Here is a 23,832-nt window from a genome sequence, read left to right as displayed (position 1 = left end):
TTTCATTCACGCCATTCTTGACCAAATCACTCATTCATTGTTTAGTTCTACTACACTGACAACAAGTAGTTCAATATTTTTCGACTTCATTTGAACATAATTTCATAATTCATCTTTTATTGACAAGGTGAAATAGAGAAAGAGTATTAATATAAAGATAATATATATATAATTGAATTGAATTAGTCAATAATCGCAGAAAGTTGAGGCGTATTAATATGTCTGTAGTTATGGACCAAATCTCCTGTAATGACCTAACCCAGAATCTGAGGTCAAACTGTCCTATCGAGACTCATCTAACTTGATCACATTTTACATGAAAATATCAAAGGATATCCGAATCGATGGGTGGAAAGCAATATGGCGGGTACTTCGCAGGATCAACTCTTGAATCTAGGAACAGATGACAACATTCACAGAGACGAAGGTAGACGTCCATTAGAGTTATATTAAATCCACGTCATCTTATATACGACTGACATGATATTTTATTCTGACATTGTTTAAATCTGAAAAAATATGTAGATGTACCCAGTATGCTAGTCACGATCGGGTGTTTACATTTGGAACAGGTGATAACTTCGGCCGAGCAGTCCACACGTTTCCTGCGAAATGATTAGTACACTATGATTTAACTGTAATAGTATACACTATCATGCAAATTCTTCTTTAAAATGAATAAGTATATGTAGCACACGGCATTAAATAATTTTGGTGTTTATTTGGAAGGACACCTCAATTATATGTTATATCTAAATTGATGAAATTGAAATTAGATAAATTTCATCATTGAATACATCTTTCTGACTGTATTCTAGCTAACAACGCTGTTTCAACAGCATTTATTAAGAGAATGTATAACCACGTCAGAATGAAATTATTTTTACATTATTGGAAGTAATTGTCAATCGATTAAGGATTTACATGATATGTACATTGTATCACATATTTCATCTTAATCACCTGAAAGGTATGTTCCAAGGAATTATTTGTACTTTTCCTGTAACAAGTCTTTAGGAAATGATTGCCAATGTGTCTGATGACTGTGAAGTATTGATCATTAAACATTCATTGTATACCATGTTTCTGATATGATGAAAATGAAAAGATGCAATCAACCACGAAGTTACCATGGATATACACCATTAAGTTGTGCCAGAAGATTCATTATGGCCTATGTAGTTTACAAGGATGTCAACAGCCCTGAACCATGTTTTATATTCATACATTATATTGATGTGAGTGTATCAAGATATAATGAAATTGATGAAGTGACATTCAAATAATGTTGATAATACTAGAGACAGATCAGGGCTCTCACACCCCATTTTGGGACTGGGGCCCGGGGCCCTTCAAATTGGGAAAAATAGCAGCGTTTTCCTTAGAATTGGGAAAACTTGGGGTCTGAATTGGGAAAAAAAGATACCATTTTGCATTGGGAATGGGGCTGAATATCGGCCCCAAATCTGGCAGATCGAGAGCCCAGCAGATTTAATATCTTATTACAAATTAATGCTATGCAGGTTCATGGCTAGATATGCCGACATGTTACAGTAATTTACAGAATTGGCAATGACAGTTTAGTTTCAAGCTTCTTCTATTAATTCTAGATCTGGGGAAGTGTATTAATTAGACATAATGAATCACAGAATGTATTCAAAGAAAAACTAAAGTTATTAAGATGTTGAAGCCCTACATAAGTATATCTGATGTTTTGTATATAGTGATTATAGAACAAATTCTGTAGACATGACTTGTGTATGTGCAGTTTAACTTTTCACATTCATGTAATGTTGTGAGACTTTTTACTTAAAGATGGCATATAGTGAAAAATGTCTTTCGTAATTAATATGCATTTATGAAATCTGCATTTTATTTTGTTTCATTTTTGTTTTCATTTGTTTTTGTATATTTATATATATATCTTAAAAGTTTTCACAGATTGCAAAAGATAAAAGTCAAAACAAAGACTAAGTTAATGGTCAGTGTAAAAGCTATAAATAATATTTCTTTTCACAGATGATGATGGAGAGGAAGTTAACGACATATATAATGAACCTGGTAACATGGGTTATGACCTCCCCTCCACATCCATTAACGGGGAGGTGTGGAACAACACAAAAAAGATATGGGAACTGAACTACCATGAAGCAGCAATATTTTTACAGGAAGGAGAAAACAATGATAAATACACTACCCATCCAAGAAGCCATGATGCCCTACCTGCTTATGAGATTGCACATAACCACTGGTTTTATGCCTTGGATTTGTTCGCATCGTTGTTGGTGCTGTTTATGGCAGCGTGTGAGCGCCCAGCTGTGCCATTTCTCACCTTGCCTGTGGGAGTATGTATTTTTTTTTATTTCACATTTACATTTTTACATTATGTGTTCTTGGTCACTGAGGATTCAGAGTCCTTTTTCAAAACAACAGTTTGTCATAATTTTGGATACATGGTAATTATACAGCTGTCAAAACTGGTAAAAATCCTGGTACTTCATATATATATTTAATTTTGGTATCATCCTAATGTAGATAGTATTCATTGGCTTGAAAGAAATAACAATTGATTTTTGATAATTGTAAATTGATTGCTTTCATAACTTTGTTTGTTCCATTGGTCTTTTGTTTGTTATGAATAAAGAGATGTTTTCATTTATTGAAACTTGTACACTGAAAGGCACAAAGGCTGTAATAATTGATGTAAAACCTGATATATAAATAAACAGATTGATTTAGGATATCAGTTTTTTATTTCCTTCTCTTTTTTATTTGTATTGTAAACAATTTTATTCAATACCTGATCATGATAAGGTCATGTGGTTATCTCATTATGATGACATCATTAATCATAGTATAGGGCAGAGGAAGCATCTCTTTTTCATTTCTGTATCCCACTCTCTCCCATCACTTTATACTATATACTGATCCTCTCTACTCATTTTCCTATGTTCTCATCCACTGAAAGTCCTAAAGGCTGAAGTAGTGGATGTAGAACCTATTAGATAAATAAAATAAGTAAATTATCAGTCTTGTTCACAGTGTGTGAACCATACCATTTGCTAATTGTGAATTATATATGTTGAGGTTATAAGAATTTGTTAAAATATCCAACACTTATGTGAGTGGTATATAGTTGTAGGGAAATTGTGCTAGTATGTCAGTACATCAGGATAAAGAGTACTTGAAGATCAATAACTAATTCACATTTTTATACACACTGTATCTATGTACTTGAGAGGTCTCAATGCACTTTATAAACATGTATTCACCAATGCACCTTTTTTTTCTCATATCTCTCTTATCAAGGTACATTAAGTATTGACTGATAATGTTTGTGTCAACACGATATTTGATGAGTGTATGTAGTATATGATAACACTGTAATGTGACATCAGAATAATAATTGGTTATCCAGTATTTACACATTACGATTGTATAGGTTAAGGATGATAGCATAATAGATATACATACATTATATTTATCGTTCATCAGTTGGCCTGGTAAAAAGCCAACCCATATTTACTGCTGTTCAAACTACCAAAAATATTATTGCATTGCCTGTAATAAGTTCATTCCGGACTTCAAGTCAGATTTAATATATATATTCTAGGGCATATTTCAAAACAAACATGTTATTAAAAGTTATTTGGATACTGTAAAATCTTACCTTTTTGTAGGGGATTTATTTTCATTGATAACATGTACCCTAAATCCACAAACTTGTACAAGTAGATTGACTATATATTTATCCACAATATCAAGTGTCCAACAATATTTTTTTTATTATTTAAATTTACCAAAATTGAACACCATAATTTTACAGTATAAGTTTAATGTAATCTATAAATTTGAAAGAGGACACAACTTAGTGAATAACTATACATAATTGATACTTAAGACATTTCTAAAATTTTATTTAAGTCTTATCAACTTGGAAAAACATTGTGACTTATTGGCATGTTATTTTATTTTTTGTTGTTAAATAATTAAATTAAAGGCACTTTTTAGGAGCCTGGGAGAAATGACCTTATACACAGCTGTAAAACATGGTAAAAATCACTATAAACTACAACTTCAATCATAGAGAGGAATGTCATTTCAATATTAACTTTGCCTGGAATGTTAATGCATTATTTGTTTTGGTATTTTGCGTACGATATCAAGCCACTTTAATTCATAATTGATTAATTTTAAAGAGCTCTTGTAAAAAGTATGAATACTCTAACAGGGAAAAACTGATAAAAATGATAATTTAGAATGAAAGTGTTCCTGATTGTGGTGTTCTGTGTAGCAGTCTGACACCATTTACGTTGAATCTTTTTGACAAAAATATGAAGCTTTCATGTCATGAGTTATTAAACACTGAACCAGTGCTGGCATATGTACACTATCCTTTTGAAGAATTACCTAATATAGTGATCTACTTCAGACCCAATTTTTTTGTACAATTCTGTAATTGTTTCTTATGTATTCTTAAACTACTTTTTGTACTTGTTCTTTTTTCAAATGTTGAAATTGATACATGTACAAAACATTTGTAATTTGGTTATTTGTTTAAACATGGATATGTTTTGTTCCATGTCATCATACATGTAATATTGTGTTTCTTACATGCTTATATTCCAGTTTATAAATATCATCTTGGTAGCAAAAGACCTCTGAAAATTATTGATGTGTAGTATGTGATGTTTGTTAGTTCCTGGTGTGTTATGCCTGGTTGTTCTTAACTGTAGGTACATGGTGCCCTTGAATTGTTTGGTCTCCTCATCATTGCCTTGGAACTTGGTATCCGCATGAAGTGGCTGGGCTGGAAAGTCTTCTTCAGACATATTCGCACTGTGATCAAGGTAATATACTGCTGTTCATTTGTTATCTTTATTGTCTTTCTACCAAGTCATTCATATTCTGTTAATGCACCTTCATTGTATCTTTTTTGTATTTTTTTTTTTGATATTTCCATCATATCTTAATCTCCCATGCTCCCATCATTCACAACTCATTTTTGTGGGGATCGGGAGTGTCCTCCATTTTAACTCTGACAGGTTATTTCTGAAGTCTGCTTAAATTTGTTTTCGGGTGGTCGGGTGGCATAGTGGTAACAACTCGCCTTTCACCAGGCCATCCAGGGTTCAATTCCCGGAATGGATGTGAAAAGGTATGGGTCACCTGCCCAACCATGTTGGTTTTCCTCAGGTACTCCTGTTTCCTCCCACACTAAGACCCCTCGCGCGCTTCCATCAGAGCCAACAAGAGTGATTTATTTAAGTTGGAAAAATTTGCTTTGCAATTGTTGTAAAATAAATAGGTATATTATTTGTTTTGCATTGGAAAGAAATCAATAAATGTTGAGAACGTGTGAACTGATCAATATAGCAAAACTGCTTTCAGTGTTTCTGGTGACAAATTGTTATTAGGTATGTAAGTTTTGCTGAAAATATTGTAATTTGAATGTAAATCATTGCCCTGTTTTAGTTTCAGTGTTTCATGAACTATATATATATATATATATGCACTCATGTAACTAAGGGAAGTTAATCACTGTAGGGAATATTCATGTTCAAAGTATGTTCAACATCTCTATAATTATGTATTAATCTGTAAATGGTGAAATCAACACTCGACAGACATCTCTATAAGAAGCTAGATTGATGTCATAAACATGCATATATTATCAAATGGTGACTTTTAGGGATTTTGATGAGCAGGGGTACTTAAGCAAAGTAAATCAGGATAAATAATTGTAATTCTGAGTTGTTGTTTCACTAAATTATACTGAAACTTTATAAATAGATGATACTGTATAGTTACTTAATTTCGCAGACTATTGTAAAAGTTGTCACATTTTAGGCAACTTCACGGAGATGAAATTTCAAATATGTCTATTCGCAGGTATCTATGTTTATGAATAACAATAGTATATAATAGCATATACTTCCTAAACTTTTGTTTCACTATAAAATAGTTTGTTGGCATTTCATTTTACACCATCTATAATGACCTTGAACATAGCAAATCAAATGCCCGGCAAATAAAACCAGATATACAGTATGCAAACGACAAGATGAGGACTTATGATCTGTGATCTTATTTCCCATATACAGTTCATATAATAAAATCCCAAATGTTATAAATTTTATGAATCATGATAAGCAGATTATGTATCATTTTTCAGATACATTCTGTATAGATGATTGTAGTTTTCAAAACAAATTAGTTGTGATTACCAGTACTTTAATGTTATGCTGGTATTTGTTACAATGAAATCATGTCACATATTCCAAGTTTTGTGATTATTTTCTGTATTAAATTAATCTTGTAGTATATGTTTCAGACATTGCACTGTCAAAATTTTCTGTATTATAATCCTGTAAATGTTTGTTTCAGACTGTGACACTGTCCAAATTTTCTGTATTATAATCCTGTAAATGTTTGTTTCAGACTGTGACACTGTCCAAATTTTCTGTATTATAATCCTGTAAATGTTTGTTTCAGACTGTGACACTGTCCTGTAAATGTTTGTTTCAGACAAAAATTTTCTGTATTATAATCCTGTAAATGTTTGTTTCAGACTGTGACACTGTCCAAATTTTCTGTATTATAATCCTGTAAATGTTTGTTTCAGACTGTGACACTGTCCAAATTTTCTGTATTATAATCCTGTAAATGTTTGTTTCAGACTGTGACACTGTCCAAATTTTCTGTATTATAATCCTGTAAATGTTTGTTTCAGACTGTGACACTGTCCAAATTTTCTGTATTATAATCCTGTAAATGTTTGTTTCAGACTGTGACACTGTCCAAATTTTCTGTATTATAATCCTGTAAATGTTTGTTTCAGACTGTGACACTGTCCAAATTTTCTGTATTATAATTTTCTGTAAAATCCTGTAAATGTTTGTTTCAGACTGTGACACTGTCCAAATTTTCTGTATTATAATCCTGTAAATGTTTGTTTCAGACTGTGACACTGTCCAAATTTTCTGTATTATAATCCTGTAAATGTTTGTTTCAGACTGTGACACTGTCCAAATTTTCTGTATTATAATCCTGTAAATGTTTGTTTCAGTCATTGACACTGTCCAAATTTTCTGTATTATAATCCTGTAAATGTTTGTTTCAGACTGTGACACTGTCCAAATTTTCTGTATTATAATCCTGTAAATGTTTGTTTCAGACTGTGACACTGTCCAAATTTTCTGTATTATAATCCTGTAAATGTTTGTTTCAGACTGTGACACTGTCCAAATTTTCTGTATTATAATCCTGTAAATGTTTGTTTCAGACTGTGACACTGTCCATAATGTTTATTGAGACCATAGTCGTGATGGTTAGACAGACAAACCACTTCAGGGTAACTCGTGCTCTCCGTCCACTCTTTATTATAGACACGTATTACTGTCGCAATGTGCGCAGGTAATGATCCAATCATTAGGGTAACAATCTGATTCAATATTTGATGGGTATAAGATGTTGTCGATTCTTTTTATCAAAATAAAATTTATAAACTTTTTCAGAATTTTTGTTGGCGAATAAGTAGATGGAATAAAAGCAAGAATTCGTAAATTAACATACTGCTACCTACCATTACCTGTAAAATCTAAATATGGATATACACGTTTTTCATAAATAATGATGAAGCATCTGTTACGTTGTTGAATATGATAAATTGTCTATCATGTTGTATATTAAAGATATTTTAATGTAAAATGGGAAATATGATATAAGCTGATGTAATTTCTTTTAACAGATAGTGTAATACTGAAAACTTTTCTTTTAATTTTCAGAATATGTCGTCAGATTCTGCAGTCCCTTCCTCCAATCGTTGATATGATCATTTTACTTCTATTCTTTATGCTTATATTTTCTATATTAGGTGAGTATTGTATATGCAGCAAATATATTGATGTGTTGTTTATTGTGAAAGTGAGAGAATCATTTTTTAAACAGTTGTCATAGTAAACATAAAAGACAGACTAGCTATAAGGGATTCCTTCCTTATCCCTGTGAAGAATTTTCTGCAGTGGATGATAAATTGGGCTCCATCCAAAGGGTTTTTCTAGGCTACAACTATAGAACTGATCGACTGATTTCTACAAAACTTTACATCCATATCAGACAAGTGCCATCATTGTACCCTTTGTTGATTACATGATTTTATTTTAGGTGTTTTCTCATTTGTCATAGAAACAGAGCTTTTAAATCTACCATTTGCACCCTTTCTCTGAACTACAACTTACGTATCAAAATTGAAAGACGCTGCATTAAAATATATGTCTGTTTGGAAGGTCATTCCAACAGCATAAGGGGATATTGCCATACTTTGCAGCTCCTTGTTTTTCATAATATTTGCATTAAGTCTATATTTTAAAAATGTTTAATTATGTTGATCTTTTATAGGATTTTACCTGTTCTCTCAGATACCTCAAGATACAGTAAGTACATGGTTCAGTGTGCATTTAATTATAATTAGAGGTCTCTTAAGCTCTGTTCCAAATAACAAATGTCCATTTTTTCTTAATTTTTGCAGGTTAATGGAAACAATCATAATAATATTATGCCTTGTTAAAATAGGGATGAAAAAAAAAATGAAATTTTCAAATGTGGATATTTAGAATACTAATGGAATGCAAGATTTGCTTGAAAATTTTAAATGTCTTGCAAAGATTTTTAAAGATTTTAATATGGAATCAGCACTAAAACTAGATGGTGCATGTTTGTTTATTTGTTTTTTTAGTATTTCACAACGATACAGGACAGCTTCATCAGTTTGTTTGTGCTCCTGACAACAGCAAAGTAAGCCAGCAAGAAACATTGACTTCATTTTATTAATTCAATTTGATCAGAAACATTTGTCAGTTGATTTCATGTAATGTTGCATGATATATGTTATCTGTCTTACAATTGCAGATAAATTTTCAGAACAATTCAGACATTTTTTATTTACATAATTTTTGATGCACATAACAAATCTCTGTATTTCTTTACTGCTGCATTAGATATGACAAATACTGTGTTTATTAGATATTTGACAAGTTTTATTCTTTTGAGAACAATTAATCAGGAATTTTTTAATGACTTAGTAGATTTACAATTATTTTTACATTCAGAAATTTGAAATTAACAATGGTTTTTTCACACAGTTATCCTGATGTGATGATGCCAGCCTATGCCCATAACCATGGCTACGCCATTTTTTTCATCATCTACCTTGCTCTGGAACTTTATTTCCTCATGAATCTTGTAAGCATTGTGATCTAGCAAAATTAATTATCATACATCGACTGATGTTAAGTCCACCATCATCATGGACTGTTCAAATTTCCATGAATCTGTGGTTCATTCATTCTATTTTTAGTTCACTATTTGTATACAAATCCTTGTCGTAGCCATTTTGTTGAGAAGCACTGGAAGGATATTTCTTCATATTTAAGTTTTTCTCTGTCCTTCATTAAGCCCATTCTTTTTTTAATCTGAGCATGCAGTGCAACTAAGTGGCTGAGAGGCAGCCATCTTGGTTATTGATAGTTGATAATTTTATCACCATTTCTTGAGAAGTACTCCAGGAATATTTCTCAATTTAGATGTGTTTGTTCCTCCTGGTCCATTGTTGTCCCTATTGTAATGAATTTTGAATCTGATCATTTAAACAAAATGGTTGACAGGCAGCCATCTTAGATTTTCACAGTTGAAGATTATTGTCTCTATTTCATTAGAAGTACTGGATATTCACTATCTATTAAGACTTGCCAGAGGGATATTTCTTAAATGTAATACATATACTCATCTTTGTCGCTGCTTGTGGCAATTTAATTTTAAGACTGTAAATTTAAATGAAATAGCCATTAGGTGGCCATCTTAGATTGTGACAGTTAAAGTTTGTTTTCACTATTTCTTGATTCTTGATTATTTGTATTACTCTTAAACCTTAATTGCTCCATGACTGAACATTATATATATTTTACATGGTAAATGCCTTATAAAATTTTTCACAAAATGAGCTTCCTTAGCAGCTGAATGTACAGGAATTTATTTCTGAAATAATTCAGGAGGTATTGAGATGTATGAACTGTTTATTTCCTTCTTTTTCAGCTCCTAGCTGTTGTTTATGATACATTTTCTAATCTGGAGAAATCTAAACTTAAAAAGTTATTTTTCCATAAACGTGTTGGATGTCGACATGCATTTAGACTACTTGTCACAAAGCGGGTAAGTGGTATTGATTGATCAGTTACAGCAGATTTATTTGTCAAGTGTACGGACATGCTGCATTTCTTTGGTAATACTGACTGTCAGTAATTCAAACTGTTCAGTCATTTGTGTTAGGAGACATTATTTTGTTTTTAATTTTTTAATTTTAAATTCTTGATCAAACCATTCAAATTAAGAGAAAAACAAATGTAATAATTAATAAAACCTAAAATTAAATTTGTGTAAATGATGACATTCAGTTCTTTCTTCCTGTACTTAAGCTTTTATCGTTTTGTTTCAAATTAAATATTTATTTATTAACAGCATAGCAACCATATACAACTTAAACACTTTGCTGGGATGATGAAGTATTTTAGACCAAAGAAAAGTGAGTTGATTCCTTACCTGTTTCTGTATAGAAAATAATATCTATAATAATCGTATATGATATTAAGCTGACTTTACTGAATGAATTGCTTGTAATTTTGGGACAAAAAGTGACCTTAAGTGATTTAACAGTCATATATAAAAAGGAGAATGAAGAAGTACCGATAGACTAACTCACTGAACCATGACGTTTGACCTGTGTGTGTGACTTCTGTGGATGGCTTATTGCAAAGCTTGTGAAAAGAAACAATAATTAAAAGGTCAAGATTCTGGAGTTAAAAATTAACAGCTTCTCTTACATACTGTGTCAAATATTGTGGAACTAGAATGACCACAAAAAAGAGAGAAAGAAGATTATGATACCAAATTAAAGTCACTGGCACAGACTGATCAAAAGGTGAAGGTCATAGTTTAGATATGTCCTGGCCTTTGGGGTCTTAATTTGTAGTTGAAATCTGATTGATGTTCAACAAATGTTATCACATGTATAAGACACTAAGATGAAGTTCCAAAGTTCAGATGGTGGGGTTAAAGGTCAAGGTTTTTTAAGGTTTAATATCATTGATATAAAAATGTAATATTTTTTCTTGTTTTGAAAAATAAAGATCATGATATTGTAAAAACATATCAATCACATTTTTTGGTGTCTTTTTGATTACAGCACGACGAGAGATTTACTTAACCTTTAAAATCATCAACACATCCATGACAGGTACCCTCAGCCTCGATGAGTTTTACAATATTTACGATACTGTCAGTCTCCAGTGGTCGGTAGGTATTACTTGCTAGTCACATGATTTAAGAATTTCAAAGTTTATAAACTTTCTTAAAACTGATGTATTGTTGATAAGCTAGTCATATATCCATGTGTAATACAAAATATCCCAACATACCTTGATTGATATATTTGTAATGGTTTCTTTGATAGGAGAGTATGATGTTACTTGACTATATGTAATGTATATTGAATGGAAAATGAAAGTGGGTCAGTAACCTTGTGAAAACATTTATCATATGTGCAAGAGAACAAGTCTGTAAAGAGGTTTAAGTTTGTAGGTGTATATCACATCTGTCTCTCGTGTTTTTAATGTCAAATCTTTACCTTATCATAATTGATTATCTTTTATTCACTGAAAATCATAATAATGATGATTCAGAAAATCAGAAAATTATCATCAAATTGATCCGCACCATCCTGTATTTTTCAGCCAACAGGTGAACAAACCCAGATATGGTCCTCTAAATTCCGTCCTCCGTGGAACAAACTGTTCTCAAGTAAGTATAGCCCCATGTACTACTGGCGAATCAGACACTGAATGTTTCTGTATATATATATATAAAAGCAGTTTCATTGATCATTTATGGCTTTTGAAGTTACAAGAATTTAATTTTAATTGAGATTTTCACAGAAACAGTAGGACCAATACTAGAAAGCCTTGGCTAACACCAAGGGGAATTAAAGAAAATTAATCTGTCGTTAAACTTAATTCATTCATTCACCTTTAAACATCCAATAACACACACTAAAAAATTCAACTTTCTACTTAATGTTGCTTGCCAGGTGTGATACGTTTTTTCCTTCAACACATTCAGATTTAATTATTTTTCTTTAAGAAATCCATGTTTATCTTCTCAGAATTGCACTGGTTCATCAATTGGAAATGGTTTGAAGGCTTTGTATGTAAGTACAGCTTGGCTTATAAGTATTAAATATTCTGGAGTATTTCATTTTTAAAATATTCTATGTTACATAATTACATAATTTTGTAAAAGTGCCCAAAATAGATATATATCCTATTCATTGTTTGTAACTATTCCAAAATGTTTATAAGCACAGTTATTTAGCGCATAGTTATAATACTTGTGTTTTTTACTATCGCCTATCCTGCTATGAAATAATACTCTAAGCTGTGTCATGATGACAACATACATTTCTGTTACTAGATTTGGTGATTGCTGCCAACTTTATATGGATTCTTATAGAAACTATACAATGGTCGGGTATGTATAGTTCACGGTATCTCTTTACTGACATGTTAAATCTGTGATAAAGATGAAAGTAACTTTCTTGCATTCTGAATTCTCTTGCAAAGTTTACTCAAAGTACCGTTAATATTCTATACATGTTCAGGTTTTTTTTAATGCTTGAATTATAAGATATAATCTTTACATAAAGTTTATCTTTGTAGTAAATCAGTAAATCAAATGAGGTGTTAATTTTCCTTTTTTTTCGTCATCAAAAATGGCATCCATATTATCTAATTAATCTGACCCCTTATAAATTTACCTTTTTTGTGTTTTTTTTTTTGTTTTTGCTTGTGGGGAGGTGGGGGGTCAAAAACAGATATCTGTAATTATGAAGTGTTGCTGTCATCATTCTTCATTTTTTTTTCAGATTTATTTCTGTTAATTTTGTTTTTCGGGCCAATACAATTGATCTGTTTCCTTCATGTTGTTGATTGCGTGTTTCAATCTTTGTTTCAGTCAACAGAGTAGACATTCGTAATTATGAGTTCCAGGCGTCTTGGGCTTCATTCATATTTGTATGCTGTAAGTATTAACTTATTTTCATCAAACATTGGTCATAGTTTCGACAATAAGGATAATCCTCTGTTGCATGGATTGTCTCAGTGACTGCGACTGTAAATGAGCTTTAAGGTTTGAGTATGAAATGTTGGTGAATGTTGTCCCTCTCTTCATCCCCCTTCCATGTTCCATCGTATCACATCCTATTCAGAATTTATGTCCTATACAGAAAAGCTCTTGACAGATTTGGTTCATTCTAACCCCATTTAAACACATTAAGTTCAACATCTTATCACATTAAAGAAGTCATTGTTCAAAGTTAAAGGATCATAGCTGACATTTGACGTCATCTATAACTCAATCAAACAGTAATGCAAACAAATGATACAAGGCAAACACTATTGTTTGAATTATTTTCAGTGTACACTGTGGAAGCAATGTTGAAGATCTTGGGTAAAGGTCCCAAGGAGTACTTCACCACCGGCTGGGATGCGTACGTACATTTTATACACACAGGTGGCTCGTAGTGTCAACAAAAGCCTTGGTTAAAACTTAACTTCTACATGATCCATATAATTTTCTTTTTTTTTTAGAGATTATTGGAAGAATGAACTAAAAGGCAAACAAAATATTTATACTCCAACTGTTAAGTCTGATAAGGTCTCTAACTTAATTACTTGTGAAATTACTTGTGTAACTACAATGTGAAATCTTACTCATTGTAAATTCTATATGTTTTTGTTTCATCATTGAGGAACTTTGAACTTGTGGTTTTATGTTTCCTTCTAGTTATCTCCCTTGCTGTTACAGGTTTGACTTTATTGTAACCTTTACCTGTGTGATTGGTGTAATGGATGAATTCTTTGCCGGAACTTTTTACTTTTTTACCGTCTTACGTCCATTCCGTCTGTTGCGGTAGGTTTCTCAATAGTACTATCTCGAGTTATCTAGAATACTGGTTATTCAGAATTACATGTATGATCCTGAAAACTGTTTAAAATACAAAAATATCACAAAATTCTCCTGTGATGAATGTTTTGAATGTCCTATACATTTTCATGCCGATATCTATGTTTCTTTGTTTATCCTGCAATATGCCAAGGCACAAACATGACACTATAGTCAAATTCAAGGGATTAGCTTATAAAAGAATTAAGAAAGGAATTCTTTGGTAATTTTACTGAACAGAAGTATATAATATTGTGCTTATTATGAATTTGTGAGATACATAATCCACTAATAATGAATTTAAAATGTGTAACAAAATGGCTGCTGCCCTTGGATATTGTTTTTCACATTTTAAACCTGAAAAGCTGTCAAATGGGAATTTTTCTGAGTTATGTGAACAAACCCTTCAAGGATCTGAAAAAAGAACTGTCTCTCACCTTTGCTTATAAGCAGTCTTCCTTTTAAATGTTTATATTATGTATAATTGAAATACAAAATAATATGCATTTTTAAACTTAAACTTAGTGTTCAGTTCTTTGACATTTGAAAGAAACTTGGTGTTGGTATTGATGAACAATTCTTTTTTATTTATTTTCAGACTTTTCAAGATCAAAAAAAGATATAGAGATGTGTTAGGAACATTCTTTGTTCTATTAAACCGATTGCTAAGGTAAGTGTAAGATAATCGATAATAACATATTATCAACCTTTTTCAATATCTTGGTGATGTTTGTTGTCAATTTTTATAGTAAAGTGACTTAGGACAACGCCATTAAGAATAATGCAGATATATCTTTGTTAATGGAAGATATTCAGTTCAGTGGAATCTATTTTTGTTCACCTGGCCAATCCAAGCAGCAGCATCTGTCCCTCTGTATATTGTCAAACTTTGAGCGATTTTTCATTAACCAGGAAGTCACAGGAGTGAAGTGTATTGAAATCTTTCAACAACTTCTCGATAATCAAGAGGCTTTGTGGTGCTGGTTAGCCAATTACATGCTGGGAAAAAGTTCGAACAGGATTGTTTAAATGAATGGCCTTGATCTACTTTCAAGGTCCCAGGGGTCAAATGATATTAAAAGATCTTCAATAATCAGAGGGCCTGGGTCATGACATTTGGACCAGTGGCATGTTGTGATAAAGGGCTATTAACTATCAAGGTCACAGTGAAAAAATCTTTTAACAGCTTCATCACCATCGAAGTCTTCTCTTTTAAAGCCGTCAGAACAAATGAGCGATAGACCCACTTGGTCTGTCTTCTCATACAGCCTTTATATTAGAAGTCTTGTCAGCAGCATTGTGGAACCTATTTCTGTGATGTAACGTTCAGCCTTATTGGCATCATGGTTTACAATTCCTTTGTTTCAGTTTGGCTGGGGTGATAGTTTTGGTTTACTATTTCTTCAGTATCATTGGTATGGAAGTCTTCCTCCATGTCGATCTGAGGAACTGCTGCAAGTACGTATCAAATTTAACAATCACGTATTTGATAAAATGGTTTAATACTGTAAAGCAACTTCTTTTTGCATGTGAAGAAAAGTTACGAAAGTTATTCACCACAAATTTAAACAGATAATGAAAACCGATTTTCATACTAACATTTGTTGCTTTGTAATATTTACTTTTCACCTGACATGCAGTTTATCCTGAATCAACACGTAATCTATGGTTAAGTTCAGTGTCAAGGACAATTTAATCTGTTGTGTGTTCCATTCTGAGGAGCTTGTGTTCTGTAAATGAAACACACTCAATTGTAGATCTGTTGTGTGTTTTAATTCTATCATTGTGTTAACTTTATACATAGCCATACAAGCTTATTAATAATAATTGTCCCCAGTTTGTTGTGATTGATATTTTTGAGTCGGCCTTGATTCTCTAATCTACGCGGCTCTACCCTCGGACTTTTTAGAAAATTGTAAGGTATACGTAAAGATCTTTTTGTCCATGATTTCTGCTGCTTATGATACCAGTTATTCATAATTTAAGAGAGTTTTACCAACTTTAGTATTGTGATATATATTTTTTGGTGTAATACCTAAGCTGGTACATGTTCACACATTTCAGGAACACCAGTGTGGAAGATTTTTACAAGTACAGCAATGACTCATTTTTCGAGGGCTACTATTATCTCAATAATTTTGAGAACATTCTGGTTTCTGGTGGTAAGTATATCATTGTGTTATATATTGAATTAATTAACTGGAGTTGTTATACTTAGTTACTTACATATAATGCCACTGTTATTGTATAGCATGAGGTGTTGTTGTGTAAAAACGTTGGTAGCACAAACTCACAAAATAAAATGTGCAGAAGATTGTAAGATTTCAGGTTTCAGATTTGTACCACAAAAAGATATGCACAAACATTTCACGTTTTACAGAATCAAATTTTAATAATTTTAAAAATAAAACATTAAACATTTTCATTCACATTGATTATGATTTCAACAACTGTTTGTTTTAACATCATTACTGTGTTTATTTTCAGTTACTTTATTTGAGTTAACAGTTGTAAACAACTGGTTCATAATTATGGTAAGTACTACAGACTATCTCTAGAAGTTACAGAATCTATTTCTCTTTATTTGAATTAACAGTTGTAAACAACTGGTTCATAATCATGGTAAGTACTACAGACTATCTCTAGAAGTTACAGAATCTATTTCTCATCCAATGATGATAATTTTGTACATGTACTTTCAATTGGTTATATGATATGTACCATTAGTTCTGTATTTTCAAGCCCCAACCATTTTATGAGGATATATAATAAAGTGATGTCTGTCTTATTCGTTTCTGGAGCTGGTGAATTTTTTGTCTTAAAGTCATTTCTAATTAGGAATTAGTGTGTCTTGTTTATAAATAATATTTCTAAATGATACAATATTTATCTGACAATAAACTTGTCCCTTCCATGTCTAATCTATTTGTTCTGCATTATTTATTAATACTAAAATTTTTGTTGTGTAATAAGCCCAGTCTTAACTTTTAGTCAGGGAATATGTGCTAACATTAGGACTTATTTGATGATAAAATTTTCTCACTCATCAGCTTACATAGGGCTTATTCAATGATAAATTTCTCAGATTGTCAGTCATCTTTAAAGATGAAAGGTCAAGGTTAAATTTTCAGACATTGCATTGTATAGTTGTTTGCATGGGAGTGCAGGCATTCATTTTCCTCTGTATCTTTTTCATTTGATGAGGGTGTTTTTTTTAAATGGAGTAAGAAATAGACATTAACTTTTGTCTGTTGTAGGAAGGATATGCTCACCATGTTGGAGATCTATCAAGGACATTCTTTATGTTGTTTTATATAGTAATGATGGTAGGTACTAAAGCGGAACAAAATCTGAATTACTTCTCCTGGCTGTTTTCCTTTATTTTGTAGTTGGCACTCATGTTTTTTGCACTAGCATCATTAATTGAAATAGCTTGTTTAAAATGTTACAACATTAGATTTGAGAGTAAAAATAACCACAACCATAATTCATATATGACATATGACAGGTACAGTGAACAAGCAAGCTTATAGTTTCTGATTTGATGACTTAAAGTCAGCAGTGAAATAGATATACGTTGTATTACCCACGTATACTCGAGTTAAACAAAACATATTAATGAAGGGATCTGTCTATAAAGTTTGACATTTTTGTTTTTAATTAGAATTTCATTTTGATATGATGAATTTGTCATTTGAATTAAGCATCACTTTTACAATTAATCTAAATTAGATTAAAAGAAAATGAAAACATAAAAGTGTCTTGAGATGAATTACTGATTAACTGGGTATTCAAAATCCTGACTCACATATCTCTTCCATATGGGTATACTTCCACGAGTCTGTTATTTATATGGGTAGATATCATTGTTAAGTATATTTAATACCAGGTGGTGATGAATATTGTACTGGCCTTCATCTTGGAGCTCTTCCTGTTTCGGATCCAGTATAGACGAGCACTCAAACTGGAAGATATTGATGGTGAGTGACAGCACATTTGTAACCTTTACCGCACTGTTTGCCAGCCATCAGTAGTCCAAGTTTTGTTGACTTTTCGTTGGATTTTCCTCAGATTCCTCCAATATTTTCACAATGTAGAGTCTTAGCACTACTGATAAGTCCTAGAAGACTGAAATAACTGTTTGATGCTAATAAGTTTAATTCACACTTTGTATCTAGTATCTTATTACAAGGCTATGACCTTGTCTACTAACTGAAATAAGACATGAGACTTTGACCTTGTCTACTAACTGAAATAAGACATGAGACTTTGACCTAGTCTACTAACTGAAATAAGACACCAGACTATGTACTTGTCTACTAACTGAAATAAGACATGAGACTTTGACCTTGTCTACTAACTGAAATAAGACATGAGACTTTGACTGTCTGTTCACTGAAATAAGACATGAGACTTTGACCTTGTCTGCTCACTGAAATAAGACACCAGACTATGTACTTGTCTACTAACTGAAATAAGACATAAGACCTTGACCTTGTCTAATAACTGAAATAAAACACCAGACTATGTACTTGTCTTCTCACTGAAATAAGACATGAGACTTTGACCTTGTCTACTAACTGAAATAAGACATGAGACTTTGACTGTCTGTTCACTGAAATAAGACATGAGACTTTGACCTTGTCTGCTCACTGAAATAAGACACCAGACTATGTACTTGTCTACTAACTGAAATAAGACATAAGACTTTGACCTTGTCTAATAACTGAAATAAAACACCAGACTATGTACTTGTCTTCTCACTGAAATAAGACATGAGACTTTGACCTTGTCTTCTAAGTGAAATAAGACACCAGACTATGTTCTTGTCTACTAACTGAAATAAGACATGAGACTTTGACCTTGTCTTCTAACTGAAATAAGACATGAGACTTTGACTGTCTGTTCACTGAAATAAGACATGAGACTTTGACCTTGTCTGCTCACTGAAATAAGACACCAGACTATGTACTTTTCTACTAACTGAAATAAGACATAAGACTTTGACCTTGTCTAATAACTGAAATAAAACACCAGACTATGTACTTGTCTTCTCACTGAAATAAGACATGAGACTAATACCTTGTCTGCTCACTGGAATAAAAAAACATGAGACTTTGACTGTTTGTTCAGTGAAATAAACTCTGCATTAATGATCATTTCAGCTCATTCAAAGCACGTTGAGGAGGTTTCTTTGACAGAGGAAGAAGAGCTGATGTGTTGTGATCGTCGTCTTGTCTTCACTGGACATCACATACATGTACAGCAGCAATACCCAGAGATAAGGGTCTGTAACTATATTAGCTACTTGTTTTGCTGAAATAGTTGAAGAATTTGCTTTCTTAAATGAAATGTTGTATGTTACATGGCAGTAGCTAAAAAATTATTGGCAATTGTATATATAACATAAAAGAAAATTATAAGAACATAGTTATTTAAGATTTTCTATTATTTGTCCAGTGCGACATAACATTATTAAAAAATTTAAATAGAATTTTTTTACAATTTAGCTTTTGAAAGTCTCAGAAATATGGAAAAGTAAGGAAAGTGATCATTCTGTTTGTGTCTTCTACGTACCTTAATCTGTAGTTTGCTTGAGATAACACAGGTTTAGTGATAAACATCCAATACATTGATCCTGTCCTCTGTGATGTTTTCGAGTCATTTTAGTGATGTCTTGTTATTTCTCCTTACGTATGTACATTGTTATTGAGAAAATGAGCAAAGCTAGAATTGCATGATTTTAGGAATTTTTTAAAATAGAATTGTGTGTGCTTTCAGACTCCTTTCACATTTCGGGGAGAAAGATTTCGCAGGAAGGATGACTTCAGTCTACGGATGTACAGTGATGAAGTCACGGTAAAATCAAGGAATCAAAATATTCCCAGTTTTAATTATCAGTATAGTGTGATATGTTTTACTGGTGCAAAATCTGATCGGAAATATTTTCTGATTAGGAGAGATTATAATTGCTGTAAAATAATCTATTTTTGTGGTGGCTTTATTTTCATTGATTTTGAGAGTACTCGAAATCCACATTTTTGGATGTCCACAATTGGTTTTTTTCTAATACTGCAAACTACATTGTCTTTCATAAGGTAGCTGTGAAAAAGAATTTTCATAAAATAGCACAGAATTTGTTCTCCACAAAAAATATTTAACTTTACAGTATTGTCAAGTTGTCAAAATTGAGAACAGTGTATATATTTTAAGAGAATATACAATTAATTATGAAGTGCACATTATTTGTAATGGTAAGCTAGAATATTTTTCAAATTAATGACACTTTTAAAATATTATTTTGTATAGTTATAGTTTATGAGATTTCATTTAATCCTTGGGATGACACAAATATATTTTAATTCTCCTTTAGTGATAGAAGAAATTATTTCCTGTAGACACTTGCTTTCATGCCAGAAATTATGATTTAACTGACTGGCCTATTCTAAAGGAGTGTATAAAAAATTCAAAAGAGCATTGAAGTATATGTATTTTTCACCTGATTCATTTGAAGGGATGGATAGAAGAGGACCAGGCTGAACGAGATGAGACCATAGAGAGTCTAGGGCAGATGAGGGTAAGGCAGCGGGCTAATGCTCATCTCCAGGACGCTTTGGTCCATAGAGGCAGTGGAGAACGAACCAACTCAACTTACAGCCATGTCAGTCAGTGGGGCCCAGGGGGTGCAGGCACCTCATCTCCCTGTTGAAATGTTCTTTTGACAGGTAGGGGGAGAATATCTTATTCTGTCTCATTAGTCATGAGAGGAGGCAGGCTCACTCCTCACAGATGATATCATGATGAAGGGGATGGGATATCTCCGTGTAGATATATCATTAACTCTACGCAAAGAGACCTCTTTACTAGGCTGTTTGTATATTGTGGAAGGTGCCAGGTGTTCTCCCCAATATGGGAGGGCATCTTGTTTACCTGAACTGCATGTTAATGCAAATTGAAAAGGGAAGAAAAATCCATATCAGTGGACATTCTGAGGTCAAGAACTTTGAATTGAATGGTTTAAATTCAGTTCAACTGTACACCATATATGAACAGTAGGTATGATAATAAGGTATTCCTCAGGGCCACGTTGACTATGTTGTTGAATTTCGTTAAATCATGAATTATCGTTAAATTGCACATAAAACTGTTATAATTAAAATATATCAATTAAGTTGTATTTTTAAATCAAATTTATTTTCAAGTTATGCTTTAGCTACTTGCCAATGATCCATGAAAAAATCAAAGATCTTTTAAATGTTTGAAATTACTGTTTTGCTGAAATCAATTGTAGAGATTTTAGACATGAAATATTCATTTCTCAAAGGATGTTGCTAGTAATAATTTGAAAAGTAGATTAATATCAATATTTTCTTTCTGCTTTGAATGGGGTATTTATACATGTAGATTATACTTAGATTTGGAATAAATTGTTTTCAAAAACACTTTTAATACATTTTCCATGGCAAATGCTTCCTACTTATTACGAATACTTTATTAATCACATGTTGTCATCATATACAAGAGGGAATAATGAGACTCCACCCAGATCATTGATTCGTAAACTGAATTGATCAATCAGCGTTGATTTGGTCAAAATTTTGACCAAGATGGTGGCCCTGACCTGTCTTAGTTTCAACAAATGTAGTGTAGCAGAGACAATAAAGTAATTAAGGCAGGTAATTTAGTCTATGTATGATGTGGTAAAAATGTATTAACTTTTGTTGCACATGTGTACATTTCAGTGGGGGCATATTCCTCTTCAAATTAGCATTGTGATCATCATGGAAGCCATTGTTGTAGTGCATGCTTATCAGTATAAGATACCTGTTGGTTGAGGAACAAAATACTTAACTAGGCTCACACAGAAGAAATTGATCAACGGTTGATTGAAGAACAATAGGTTAGGACCCTATATATATAATATATTTGGAATTCATTTGAAAGTTTTACTAGTCATGCTAACAATAACATCCATTTGTCACTGTTTGATAAATAAATGATAATTGTTAAATGACATTTGCTGTAGGTATGATATGCAGATGTAGACACATTGTTGTTTGTTATACCTTCAGTGCAATGATTGTTGATCTTTCTTTGTTGACACTATGTACTATTAACATTCCATTATTTAATCTCTTTGTTATCTCAATATTGTATTCTTATTTTAAGATAATTTAATTCATATTTGGTTCAATATTTTCGATGTCAGTACTTGCCATATAAAATCAGTAGAATGTTTTACGCACGTGGACTTTTTTCACAAGGAACTGTCTAGTATTCATTATAGACTCCACAAAGCTAGTCTTATATGATCATGCAGCGAAATACTACAGGGTGATCTAAACATTGAAGTTGACTATAATTTGATAGTGCAATACCTTATACATATTTTAGGTTTTCATGAACAGCCTATAGGTGTTTTGTTTTTTCCAGGAGTGGGTTATTGGAGATATTTTAGTTTGTGTTCTGCTTCATTGTATTTGTATTTGCTATCGTCATTAAAAATTATAGCAGGTAGTCTGTGGTAAGATATTGGACTGCCTCTGTCATTTTGACTGTGTATTTGAAGTAAAACAATAATTGAATATTAACTTATACAGTGTCTTGGATTTGTCTGATAAATGGTGTTCAACTACATGGGTTTGTGTGAAGTACTGACATGTTTTTATGGCAAAATGGTGCTTATGTTTCAATTGTTGATCTGTGTAAAAAAAGATATTTTCATTTTGTATGCTATGTTTTGAAGTCTTGTATGAGATGCAGTAAGTTCAAAATAATTTACAAATACTGTGGACAATTATGAATGGTTCAAAACAGGAGTAAAACTCATTCCGTTTTTTTCACAAACTATTTTATATTTTGATGTTTCTATTTGTCCTCACTAAGCTTTGTGGTTTTAGTATATCAAGTGGGAACTATAAGTTTGCCATTGTCCTTTCATCCATCCTTTCACTATCTTTTTTGAGCTCTATATCACCGACACTAATTGTCACAGGAACTTCATACTTTAGGTATAGGTTCACCATAGAAGGTCACTCTGACATACATTTTGACCTTTGACCTACATCAATGATTAAGTTTATCCGGGCTCTTTCTTTTGCATTACTTCCAAGGTAGTCACTTGACCTTCATACTTGGTGTATGGGTTTGCCTTGGTGAGGCAGTGTGTTGGTGGGGAACCATAATTCTGTGAATTTTCTTGTTTTAATAATTTTTAGTTTTAGTGCATAGAATAGGGTATGTGCATTGAATCAAGTAGTTTTTTTTTTAATCAGAAATACATTAGCCTGTTATTATAGAAAAGTATTCATGTAATACAATGTATACAGTATGCACATGTAAATTCATGCAATATGCTTAATATATGTGAGAGTAACATGGAATAATATTTTTACATGATGTAGGTGTCTCTGTTTCCTATCTATTATATCAAATCATGTATATCAGTATCTCCAATTTTTTTAAGTATCCTTGATTGGTAGCACAACTAATAAATACCCTTTGTGTTTTTTAGCCCACCATCATCAGATGGTGGGCTATTCAAATCGCCCTGCGTCCGTGGTCCGTCGGTCCGTGAACAATCTTGTTACAGCTATTTCTAGTAAAGTACTAGATGGATCTTTCTCAAATTTCATATGCAGGTTCCCCTTGGTCCCTAGTTGTGCATTGTACGTTTTTTGGACTGATTCGAATTCAAGATGGCCCTACAGCTATGAGTCAATAACCACCTTCAGTTTGAATATCATGCATACCTGGTATATGCAACGCTTATTTCACACA

At 32.2% G+C, this 23,832-nt stretch overlaps 1 protein-coding gene across 1 annotated transcript; it reads left to right on the top strand.

Moving 5' to 3' along the window:
- The first annotated feature begins 355 nt into the window (after window positions 1-355).
- LOC132548821 (two pore channel protein 1-like) lies at window positions 356-21,276 on the top strand. The gene is made up of 26 exons (XM_060212714.1): window positions 356-427; window positions 2,020-2,345; window positions 4,737-4,850; window positions 7,286-7,416; window positions 7,788-7,876; window positions 8,401-8,435; window positions 8,738-8,796; window positions 9,144-9,243; window positions 10,093-10,209; window positions 10,516-10,579; window positions 11,240-11,349; window positions 11,787-11,853; window positions 12,215-12,259; window positions 12,523-12,579; window positions 13,063-13,128; window positions 13,525-13,597; window positions 13,915-14,019; window positions 14,651-14,722; window positions 15,421-15,510; window positions 16,117-16,214; window positions 16,540-16,586; window positions 17,310-17,378; window positions 17,942-18,032; window positions 19,218-19,339; window positions 19,834-19,911; window positions 20,567-21,276. Exons 1-26 carry the CDS (start codon window positions 361-363, stop codon window positions 20,759-20,761), a joined length of 2,487 nt encoding a protein of 828 aa, XP_060068697.1. The 5' UTR covers window positions 356-360; the 3' UTR covers window positions 20,762-21,276.
- The last annotated feature ends 2,556 nt before the right edge of the window (window positions 21,277-23,832 follow it).

Source organism: Ylistrum balloti, unplaced genomic scaffold (assembly GCF_031769215.1).
Source record: "Ylistrum balloti isolate Yb309-2 unplaced genomic scaffold, AGI_CSIRO_Ybal_v1 Utg370028, whole genome shotgun sequence".
NCBI lineage: Eukaryota > Metazoa > Mollusca > Bivalvia > Pectinida > Pectinidae > Ylistrum > Ylistrum balloti.
Note: the sequence above shows the minus strand (reverse complement) of the source record. Positions and strands in the feature narration are given on the sequence as shown.